Source organism: Schistocerca nitens, chromosome 1 (assembly GCF_023898315.1).
Source record: "Schistocerca nitens isolate TAMUIC-IGC-003100 chromosome 1, iqSchNite1.1, whole genome shotgun sequence".
Lineage (NCBI taxonomy): Eukaryota > Metazoa > Arthropoda > Insecta > Orthoptera > Acrididae > Schistocerca > Schistocerca nitens.
In genome coordinates, this window is record NC_064614.1 from 316,785,257 (window position 1) to 316,797,531 (window position 12,275).

Genomic DNA, 12,275 nt, shown 5'->3' on the forward strand with positions numbered 1-12,275 from the left:
GAGGAAGTTAAGGACATGTTCGACAGGTTGAAGTTGAACTCTTCCATAAATTACACTTGGTTTTTATGAACAATTTCTGGTTAAGTTGTACCTTACTGAAAAGCCAAACACGCCTGTATTATTCAAATCTGTTGGCTTAGACTCTTGCTTCAGTTCTATTCCCGTGGTGTGGAACCGTTTTTGAGCCCCCGGCAGGACCGGTCTGTCCCTTTTCATGCCTTTTCTCCCCCTCTCGGTAACTCGATCCAATACGACAAGCATCTGTATCCTAAGGCATATGACACATATTAGTCATCCAGACCGCCTCGTCCCCTAGTGTGGCTTCCTGCCGACAGATGTCGATGTCTACAGAAATAAACGGTAGGAAAAAGTTATGGACCTTAAAAGTACACCGTGGAATATGAATAATTCGAAATAGACGTTCTTTTAATAGTGACCATATTATTTACGTGTAAACAATGAGAGTGAAAATAACTGCCGAGGCAGCACTTGAGCACATGAACCGTACATATCCTTCAAAACAGCAGTAACGCGTCAAGCAGTCACGGCCAAGTGTGCCGCTAATAACAGGAATAAAAATGAGGTTTCCAGTTATTATTTACGAGACAGTTATATCTGTCTAGCCCAAACAACTGTCTGCAGTATTTTGTCTGCCAACGCTTACAGTATTTAATATGTTGCCCGAAATAAGTTCTGTTTTGTCTTTCGTGGGGGAACGAAAGAAGAAAACGCTCAACTGTCAAGCAGTTGGCGTGAGGTGAGGGTCAGCGGAAGCGAGCAGCTGCATTCCTACAAAGTACAATGGAGGGCGCCGGAAGACGCTCCCATAAACAGGAAGGCGCTGGCAACCACTCTGCACAGTGGTGGAATAACCGCTCCGTGCTGACTTCTATGTCGGCGAAAGGACTTTCACGCTACAACGACTGTACAAAGACTAGATACCGTTATTCCTGAAGTAAAGGCCATCGAACTTAGCAACACTTAATCAGAATCTAACAAATGGGTTCACTGCAGGTGGAATCCAGCAGATAAAAACTTCCATTGAAGAGTACGAGTAGTATATGTAACTAACTTTAGCCATAAGTGTTAACATCTACTCAAACTATTACTGCAGTTATCTACAAGTGATTTTGCTCGAATCCTTTACATTACAGAAATCCCGACAATTTTTCATATTACACTGCAACCAGTTTATCTTACCATGTTTCTCTCTTTTTTGTGGTGGAAAAGTGAACAGTGTGTGGAAGGCGAGAACACAAAGATGTGATTATATGGCAGTGATAAAAGTGGTAGTGCGACCTCCAGATCAGATGTGAGGAAACGCAGATCAGCAAATCATAAGTAATTACTTTTTTTTACAAAAAATCGCGAAGTGAACCAACTGTTTGATAATCTATAACTAACAAAACTGTATCGTTATAGATCCCACTGATGATGTCTTAGAACAGGAGAAGGCGGAGCGCGTATGGGATAAATAAAATAACTAACAGCAGAAAAGGCAGTTTTATTTACAAAACAAATATTTATACGCTTACTGCGGAGGATGGCCTCACAAACAAAATTGTTAAAACATAACTACTAACTGACAAACTGCCTATTGGCTTCTGTCTCGGGTTCTTCGGCCGACGTTCATCTAGTGATTTTTCTGACGTTTCGCCAGCACGAGTGGCTGGCATTGTCAAAGCTTCACCCTCCATTGCCGGTGGTGAACTGGAGCCGAGCTCGCGGGCGCAGGCTATATGTACCTGGCGCGCCAACGTCCGAGGGCTTCTCCGCGGTCATTTCCGGTGCGGTTCTCCTCTTGCTACCTGCGACGGTCGTTCGCTGCAGTACGGGAAGCCAGGATCCGTTGACCTTAAGGCACATGCGGAAAAGTTTATGTCGGAATGACTGGACGATCCATTAACACCAGGATCAAAGAGCATAAGCGACATTGCAGGTTGGGGCAGGTGGAGAAATCGGCCGTGGCAGAGCACGCACTGAATGAGACCGACCATGTAATTAAATTCGCCGACACGGAAGTTCTGGCTGTAGAGAAGCACTATCACACGCGCTTGTTCAGAGAAGCTGTAGAAATACAAAAACACGCGAACAGTTTGAACAAGAAAGAGGAAAGCCTTAAGGTCAACGGATCCTGGCTTCCCGTACTGCAGCGAACGACCGTCGCAGGTAGCAAGAGGAGAACCGCACCGGAAATGACCGCGGAGAAGCCCTCGGACGTTGGCGCGCCAGGTACATATAGCCTGCGCCCGCGAGCTCGGCTCCAGTTCACCACCGGCAATGGAGGGTGAAGCTTTGACAATGCCAGCCACTCGTGCTGGCGAAACGTCAGAAAAATCACTAGATGAACGTCGGCCGAAGAACCCGAGACAGAAGCCAATAGGCAGTTTGTCAACAAGTGGCCACGAAAGCCTCAACAATTTTGTATAACTACTAACTATTGTATTAGAGCAACTCTCAATCATCGAAAACCTTCCACCTTTTCAATTATCGTTTACTCAGATATAGCCTAGATCTCCGCTCTCTCAAATATTAATATTCGTTGCAGATCATTAAACATTTCAAATTCTGCCTCGCTTTCTGTATCAACTTTCTCTCTCACTCACAAATCCTTGAACACCATTCCAATTACCCTCTCTTCTTCCATCTCACGCATATTGACCGTTTGCCACCAATAACACCTTTCCTCCCGTTTCCTCTAAATTTATAATCCCGGTACGGTGCCATGCTATATTTACACATATGCTCAGCACAGTACCTACAAACTCAACTCAAAAATATTTTTAGTCAGTCACAACTGCTCAAGCTTGCTAATTTCGACTCGTTACAGCGACCGTCTAATGTAGCAACTGTATACCAGCTGGCACAAGTTACATATTACCATGTCCGATTATGACTGAATAAATATACCTGTAATCATGTCACGAAACGTCTGTCACTACCATATCCTACTTCATTCAGGTGCTTCCTTCCACACGCGCCATCACTTTTCATAATCGTATCATTGACAATAGGGCAGTGGGCAGCAACACCATAAAAAATAAACTATCAGCCTTAATTTCCGACAAACGTTCATATAAAATGCAATAGTATTAACGTTAATAACCGCATGTTTATATTTGCTGGCATACATCTAGAATTTTATTCAGAAAAAAATAAATTTAATAACCTTTATCTGAGCAAGATACAGTAATTTTAGCTGCTGATAGCCTACCTGTGTGCTTCGAAATTAAATAAAAAAAATGCAATCAAAAATATTAAGAAACTAGTACTGATTCCATACGGAATCTCAAATAGACTTTCTAATGCATATTGCACTATCGCGTGACTGTTGCTGAGCAAGTAATTGATTACAAAAACAGTACATAGAACTGATCTGTAAGACGGGGAAAAAAAGCCATAACCTTGGAACCCAAGTCTCTTATAACGTTGTCAACCATCTAACCGAAGATCTAAGGACGTGATTCTGGGAACTGTGATCCACTTGTGCTAGTAAATACTATGAATGAAATCAGTTAACTCATTTCCTTCCTTACTAAATTTCAAATATTCATTTTCATGAAAAGTCTAACAAGAGTTCTTGAGCTTTGTAAAAATTGATCCTGAAGGGGGTCGCGATGGAAATATTGGTCTTTTGACCGGTGTAAGACCAATCATAGAACTTAATGTGTTTTTGTGAATACTTCGCAATTGTCTGTTGCTGTTGCTGAAACTGGAACTTAAAAGACCAACAATTAATCATTCAATCAAGACCATGCTTCGAAACACAAACATACGTCTATGTAGGTACACACACATACGGAACACATAGAGAAAAGTGGGCGTACAGCTGAGGAATTGTAGACACCAATTGATGTAAGATACTGATACTTAGCTTTCAGAATGTTCAAATGTGTGTGAATTTCTAAGGAACCAAATTGCTGAGGTCATCGGTCCCTGGACTTACACACTACTTAAACTAACTTATGCTAAGAATAACACACACGTCCACGCCCGAGGGAGGACTCGATGCTCCGGCGGGAGGGGCCGCGTAGTCAGTGACACTCCGCGCGGCATATACTTACCTTCACCACAGTAGTCATCACTGATAAGATATCCTATAGTTGCAAAACTTTTTATTTCCTAAAAGGAAAGCACAAACTGGTTTCGGGACCTGGGTGCCTTCTTTAGGTGCATATCAAATTTGAGTCCATAAAAGTCAAATAATAGAGATAAAATTAGATTAAAATAGTGCATCCCTGGTACGTGGCATAACACAGGAGACCGTCTGAGTTCCTAAGCAGCCCAAAAGTTTCTAGCAGAGAGGGAGAAAGGTCCAGACTTAAGGGCGTGCCAAATGTGGAACCTCATAGGTGGCCTTTCAAACACTGGTCTGAATACAACTCATCAAGAACGTGCCAAGCACACACCAAAGTTGAAATGCCGGCTGGAGAGGTTGTGCTGCCGCATCCAAATGCTTGGCACGGCGTCGTAGGTGTGAATGCAGCACTGTGTTTGAAAGACGGCCTATCTAACTTTATGCGGATCCATATGTGGCACGACCTTATGCCCGGACTCCTGTCCTGCTCTGCGAAAGCCTTTCCAGCAAGCCTAGGAGTAGAGAGGGTCTCCTGTTTTATGCCTTGTACCAGGACGCACTATTTTAACCTAATTTTATCTCTGTCATTCGAATTGTATGGACTCACATGTTACATGCACCTGAAGGTGACACATTGATCCTGAAACTGGGTTGTGATGATGATTTTTGGTTTGTGGGGCTCTCAGATGCGCGGTCATCAGCGCCCGTACAAAGTCCAAAATTTTACACAGTCCAACTTTTTTACCCAATCCAATCTAGCCACTGCAACGAATGATGATGATGATGATGATGATGATGATGAAATGAGGACAACACCCAGTCCCCGTGCAGAGAAAATTCCCAACCCGACCGGGAATCGAACCGGGGACCCCGTGATCCAGAGGCAGAAACACACGCCACTAGACCACGAGCTGCGGACGAAACTGGGTTGTGCTGTCCTTTTAGGAATTAAAAAAAAATTTGCAACTGTAGCGGATCTTATCATTGATGATGAATATTAATAGTTGTAGATGTCCCGTCAAGAGAAACATAGTTTAACTGTGTTCTGAACAATAGAAGGAATCAGAAGCAGTCACATGTAGATCTTGCAGTCTCCCAGTTAGGCGAACTATCACGTCGTATCGTTTTTAAACGTGTAACGCTGTTCACTTGTAATTCATTGTGGCCCACTTGCGAAGAATGATCGTTGTCTCAGCGGAAGTAGGTTCTTCCTCTGCACTGCTGTCAACTAATCTGTCCCCTACGCACTCTCTGTCTACAGCCAATATGGGTTAATGGGTGGCATTCACATGCTGATTGATGGCAGCTGCCAAAGAGGTCGACCGAAGCCGAAAGTTCTTTCTTGCATCGACAACGGCAACTACAACGACCTAGATAACAACTCGTAAAACTGCGTTTTTAAGGTCAATCTTTCTCACCCGTTAAGACTAGGTGGCAGCCTTGTAAACGGTCTTTGACCCCTCGAAAGTGTGATGAGTACAAGGAATAAACTCATGATAATCAATGGGAGACAAACTCTTCTCTAAACGCTCACTAAAGATGCCCAAGGCCTGGCTATCCTGACTGAGCATCAGCGGCAACTGCATGGATTACTGCGCAGCATTATCTGCAGTGCCATGAAGGAGCCACCAGGAAACGAAAAAATGGATACAGCACTACACTGCTGTAAATAAAAGACTGGGGCTTTCGATTAAAGCTCTGTATCACTTTTAACTGCAGTTATATTTCCTCCGGCCTTCGCACACTTTAGGTATTACACGCTAAGTTTGTTCAAACCGATGAGAGGACCAAACGACAGATGGATTATGTTTTTTTTTTTTTTTTTTTTTTTGTATTTATCTTAAGTGCAGTTCAGAACTAAAATATATCTCTCACAACGCAGTTAGATGCAACTGTAAAAAATTCTCTAGAAAATCGAATTCGACTTTTCCGGCATCGTTCAATAGGCTAATGCAAGGTAGACGTTTCTCGACAAGCAATGTGGCTCTGTGGTGGAGCGCATCCCCGCTGATTTGAGACTTTCAGTGTTGGTGGAATCATATTTTGAAACAAAGGTGCATGATCTATGAGCAATTACGTGAAGCACAAAAAAGCTATACAATCTTGTTTAATGGTCTTCTATACAGGGAGGGTAACTAAGAATTTTTCCTTCAAGCCGGCCGCGGTGGTCTAGCGGTTCTAGGCGCTCAGTCCGGAACCGCGCGACTGCTACGGTCGCAGGTTCGAATCCTGCCTCGGGCATGGATGTGTGTGATGTCCTTAGGTTAGTTAGGTTTAAGTAGTTCTAAGTTCTAGGGGACTCATGACCACAGATGTTAAGTCCCATAGTGCTCAGAGCCATTTGAACCATTTGTTTTTTCCTTTCAAATAAAAATTAGATTTTTGTGAGCAATATATAATTATAAACAAGAAGGCGACATTTTTCGTAAAATGACTATCAGATGTGTTAATTAGCATATAACTTATGAATTTTATATTTAAATGACTTAGGTAATCCAACTGAATGGGAAAAACGGGAAAAAATATGTAAACGAGACTCTTTCTAGCGATTACCAATCTTGTGCGTCTTATGAGTTCTATACTTCACGGAAGTCCTCGTGGAACAAGCTCCTTTATGTTAAAATATGATTACAGTTGGAATCGCACCCATATCTCCCAAGCACCGAGAGAGCACTCTACCACAGAGCCACATTGCTTGACGAAAAATGTCAACCTTATTTTTGCATATTAAACATGATCGGAAAACTTCAAAGTCGATTTCCTCGGTAATTTTTTAGAGTTGCATCGAACTGCTTTGGGAGAGTTCAGAATATCAGTACAATAAATTGCAAAAAAAAGTTAGAAATCCGATTGCCGTGTGGTCCTCTCAGGAGACCGACGTGTACTTGTACTAAGTGCTGCAGCACCTTTCTGGCCAATGATAACACCTTGATTGCATTGCTAATCAATAAACAACCCTCTGAAAGTGAAGCAGTGGTAGCTTCGCGCTATGACTGCTGGTCGCTAGGAGACTGACCTGTGTAACGGCAGCCGTAGAGTTCGACGCGCATGCAGGCGGTCCTGGGGTAGTGGCTGAAGGGCAGGAAGCGCACGCGCGAGGCGAACACGGCCGGCTCCAGGTCCACCCGCGACTCGGTGTACGTGTTCGTGTTGCCTGGCAGCACCTGCGGAATCAGTACACAATAAGGACGTGGTTAGCGGCATGTGACAGTTTCTTCATCAGCAGTCTGTGGAGCATAAGACACACGGTGACAGCAATATGAACAGTATGTCTCAGCTCAGCCTATCAGTAGAGGAACGTTCCCTCCCCTCCCCCTCCCCCACACCCCATAAAGAGGAACACTTGGTTCTTGGCTCTGCAGCTCTTGAACTCTAGTGGAACCCATTGTGCGTACTAATTTAGGTGTCTAACACCGTGTAGCAGAGTGCACGAGTCACCCCCTTCAATTGTCATTTATTAGTTGGCCATTATATTTTTTGATGGTGGAGAAAGGTTTTACATTTTGCTAGATTTCTCGTTATTTCTCCTATATATTACCAGGTAAGCCTTTCTCTATTTACGCGTTCTTGAATATTAAGGTTTCAGATAAATATTCATCTTTAAACTGGACAATGGAAAATGCAGGATGGAATAATGACAATATTGTGAAACGGATAGATGTTACTCACTATATACTGGAGGTTCTGAGTAGCAGACAGGCTTAACAAAACCAAGGACAAAAGCCTTCTTCTGAATAAGACAACATACACACACACACACACACACACACACACACACATTCACGCAAACTCAGCTCATTCATATATGACCACTGTCTCGGGTTGCCGCGGCGGCCTCGGCAGCCAGAGACAATGGTCATGCGTGTATGAGTTGCGTTTGCGTTAATGTGGTATGTGTATGTCGTACGTCGTCTAATTCGGAAGAAGATCTTTTGACTGAAAGCTTACTTGCTTAACAGTGTTTTTGTCGTGCCTGTCCGCGACTAAGCATCTACACTATAGGGTTTATAGTTAAAGCGTTTTGTTTAGATGTTTGGTTAAGGTTAACAGCATGTTCGCTGCAACTGCATAAACAGGATCCCTTCAGTTGCTTCAACAGGACGCCTTACCTAACCATGTTTAAAGTCTGCCTGTATTAGTACACACGCTTATTATTTTGAAATTCTATTGCAAATTCACAGAGGATAATGAGGAATGTTAATCAAAGAAAGTGGAGTCCTTCGAAAATCACTAAAGCTGTTGATGGACTTCAGAAAGAAAATATTTATTGGAAGAATGCTAGCAAACAGTTTAATCTTCCAAAATGAAGTACGTTACACCAGAAGAAGCAGCAAGAACAAAACACCCACACCTACAATCCTGGATAAAGATTTTGATGAAGAGCTGCTTTACTGTTATCTTGCTATGCAAGCTTCTTTCCTGGGCTTATTTGTTATGACTAGCGAAAAATGACCATACAGCTGGAAGAGACATGTAATATTGAAAGCCCTTTCAAAGACGAAATTCCTTTTTCCTTAACCGTCACAAAATTAAATTGTTAGGAACAAAGCCAACAGGAATATTCTGTAGCAGGGTTCTTGGATTCAGCAAAGGAACCACAGTGAAGTTCTATAACTTTCTGGCAGATATTAGATTATACCTACTTTGAAACTAAAAGATGTTTTCTCTAATTTAATATCATTTACCGACTTTGATTACTGCTATTTTGAAAAGGAAATCGATTTCGGCAACTTTTATTCAAACTCAAAGAGTAAGGTTATTGAAAATAATTTTTCTCATTATAACTTTCAATGACATTTTCTAAGACTAAAATATAAATTGTTATAACATTATAAAATAAATATGACATGTTTTGAAATAGAATTGTGTAATGTTTTGTACTTTTTAAAAATCAAAAACGAAATGAAAATCCGGATTTGGACACTTCCTCTACTCATTGTAGCCGGATTCTTTGTACAAGGAAGTAACTACTTACGATACCTAAATGTTTATCACTTTTCTCCGCCTATAACAATGCAGAGTTTGTAGAAAGCAAAATCTCCTAATTATACTGGTTATATCTTGTTCGGCTTTATCGCAGTAGTTGTCTACATTTTTCGTGTCTCTTTAAAATTGCTTCTTGTCTTTTTTTTCGTTTCCGTCCTGTTAGTGGCACCAAAGTTAGACCCCGGCCACTCACGGATGAAACTGACATGAGGGTAGCAAAGAAAAAGGATAGATGCTTAACATTTTAAAATGTTCCTTTACAAATGAAAACCCTGGAGTATTGCCTCAGATTAAGTCTCGTTACCACTGAAAAGATGGGTGAAATAGGTATTATTCTCAATGGCGTAGAGAAACAGCTGAAATAGTTAAAAACGAACAAAGCTCCAGGGCCAAATGGAATCCCTGTCAGGTTCTATGTCGAATGCGGCTGAGTCAGCCACGCTCTTAATTATAATCTATCGTGGATCCTTCCTTGTGACGAATAGCTGAAACGTAACACAGGAGACACCCGTCGACAGGAAGGATAGCAGATGTAATCCACGAAACTACTATCCAACACCTTTGACATTCATTTGTTGCAAAATCTTAGAACATTTTATGAGACCCAACGTGAAGAGGTATCCTGAACCGAATGACCAAGCAGGATGGAATCCAAAAGTGTAGATCAGGTCGCACATTTCTCACGTGACGCACGGAAAGCAATGTATCAAGGCAATCAGGTAGATCCAGTAGTCCCCCGTATTCAGCAAAGCTTTTAACTCAGTACCTCACCTGCACTTATTATCAAAAGTAGGATCGTATGGGGTATCAAGCGAAAATTATGTCTAGGTTGAGGATTTTTTGGTATGGAGGACATTTTATCTTTAATGAAAAGTCATCGACAGCTGCAGAAGAAACTTCAGTTTTGCCGCAGAAAAGTGTGTTAGGATCCTAGCTATTCATACTGCATGTTAATGACACTGCTGGCGATATTAATAGTAACCTCAGACTTTTTGCAGACGATGCGATTGTGTATAATGAAGTACTGTCTAAAAGAAGCTGCATAAGTATTTAGTTAGAGCTTTTAAGATTTCTAAGTGGTACAAATGTTGGCAACTTGCCTTGAATGTTCAGAAATGTGAAACTGCGCACCTCACAAAAGTAAAATATAAACGAGTCACAGTTGTGATAGGTCAACTGATTCATACACCTGTGTGTAACACTTTGTAGGGATATGAAACGGGAAGATCACATAGGCTCAGTTGCAGGTAAACTGGGCTTCAGACTGCGATTCACTGGCAAAATACTAGGGAAACTGAATCAGTCTACAGTGGAACTGCATACAAAACACTTGTACGCCCTGTCCTGAAACATTGGGAAACCCGTACCAGATAGGACTAACAGGGGATATTGAACGGATACAAAGGAGGACGGCACGTATGGTCACAGGTTTGTTCGACCCTTGGGAGATGTGTTTCGAAGGTGCTGAAAGAACGGAACTATTAAACATTTAGACGCAAACCATCCCGTGAAAAATCTCTTAGAAACTTTCTAGAACCAGCTTTAAATGACAAAACTAGGACTGTATTACAAACCGCAAATGTATTGCTCTGACAGGGATCCGGAAGACAAGATTAGATTAATTAGAGGACGCACAGAGGCATTTAAGCAATTATTCTTAACGTGTCCATACGTGAATAAAATTAAAAAAAAAAAACCTAAGAATTGGTTCAATGGTACATAACGTCTGCCATGCATTTCACGGTGGTTTGCAGAAGATCCACGTAAAAATGATACTTACGTGTCAGTGATTTGTAGAAATTATTTTCAACCTACTTGTAGAGGTGTCTAACATAGTTATGTTTAACAACGTGTTTCGCAAGTTGCGTCTGTCAAAAAATGGTTCAAATGGCTCTGAGCACTATGGGTCGTAACATCTATGGTCATCAGTCCCCTAGAACTTAGAACTACTTAAACCTAACTAACCTAAGGACAGCACACAACACCCAGTCATCACGAGGCACAGAAAATCCCTGACCCCGCCGGGAATCGAACCCGGGAACCCGGGCGTGAGAAGCGAGAACACTACCGCACGACCACGAGCTGCGGACAGCGTCTGTCATATTTCTACTATTTCGAAGGAAAGATTTTACTGGGCTGAAATTGTCCTCAACGCAAAAATAGATTTTAAAATTACAGGGTTTTTTTCAGAGTTGCATTTTGCTGACCTTAGAAATGATTTAGCCTTCCTCTTCTCTATAATAAATGATTACATCTATTGTGTTATTAAGTGTTTCGTTACTTTGAACATCTTCAGGGAGCTGAGCTGTGCTGAAATCATTGACATTAATGTCAGCTGTGGACTCAACATGAAAAATAAATTATTACGGAGGCTTATAGTTTAGGATGGAGTCTTAAGTACGACGGAATTTGACATCCACTTGAACTTGTTTTGCCGTTCTTACTCCATGGTCTTCCTCTACAGCTTTTATCTCTAACGTTTCACTCCGTCATTAATTTAACGGCTCTTCGACGCCTCATGATGTAATCCATAAACAGTACCCTAATTTAGTCAAGAGAAGAAATATATTCGCAACTGCAAATATTGTAAGACTTCAGCCACAGAATTTGTTACTGACATAGGAAAGAAATAGTATTTTAGTCAAGTTGTGCCGTAATATCTTTTCTTCGAGATTCCATTCCGTATCTATTCATTAGTTATCTGATCACTCACCTAATCTTCAGCACTCTTCTGTGACACCACATTTAATAAACTCTTCTTCTTCCCTTGATTGTACTATTTGTCTCCATGTTCCATTTCCGTCTTATGCAGTACTGCAGAAGAACACCTTCACAAAAGACTTCCTAGAATTCAAATATTTTTCGATATTAATATAATTCTTTTATTCAAGGAAACCTTACTTCTGCCAATCAGCTCTGAATTTCCTCTTTACCTCTACAGTCGACATCTATTTTGCTGTCCATGTGGCAAAATAACTGGTATCTTTGATTTATACAAATTAATACCGTAGGAGAATTGTGTAACTGAGGTGGTACTTGGGTACCACCCAATATTCACTTTGTACTGTGGGAGAAACCGCCTAAAAACCACATGCAAGATGGCCGGCACACAGAATCTCGTCGTTAATCCTCCGGGAGGATTCAATCCGGGGTCGTTGCAACGCCTTTACAGGCAAGACTATGCAGACGAGATAAGTGACAGAAAAAAATC

The 12,275-nt window shown here is 41.6% G+C and overlaps 1 protein-coding gene across 1 annotated transcript in view; it reads right to left on the bottom strand.

Moving 5' to 3' along the window:
• The window catches only part of LOC126244898 (discoidin domain-containing receptor 2-like), a 215,222-nt gene that overhangs the window by 65,766 nt on the left and 137,181 nt on the right, over positions 1-12,275 (bottom strand). The window contains exon 5 of the mRNA XM_049948277.1: positions 7,095-7,242. Within this exon, the coding sequence (XP_049804234.1) occupies positions 7,095-7,242 (148 nt within the window). The remainder of the gene's footprint in view (positions 1-7,094; positions 7,243-12,275) is intronic.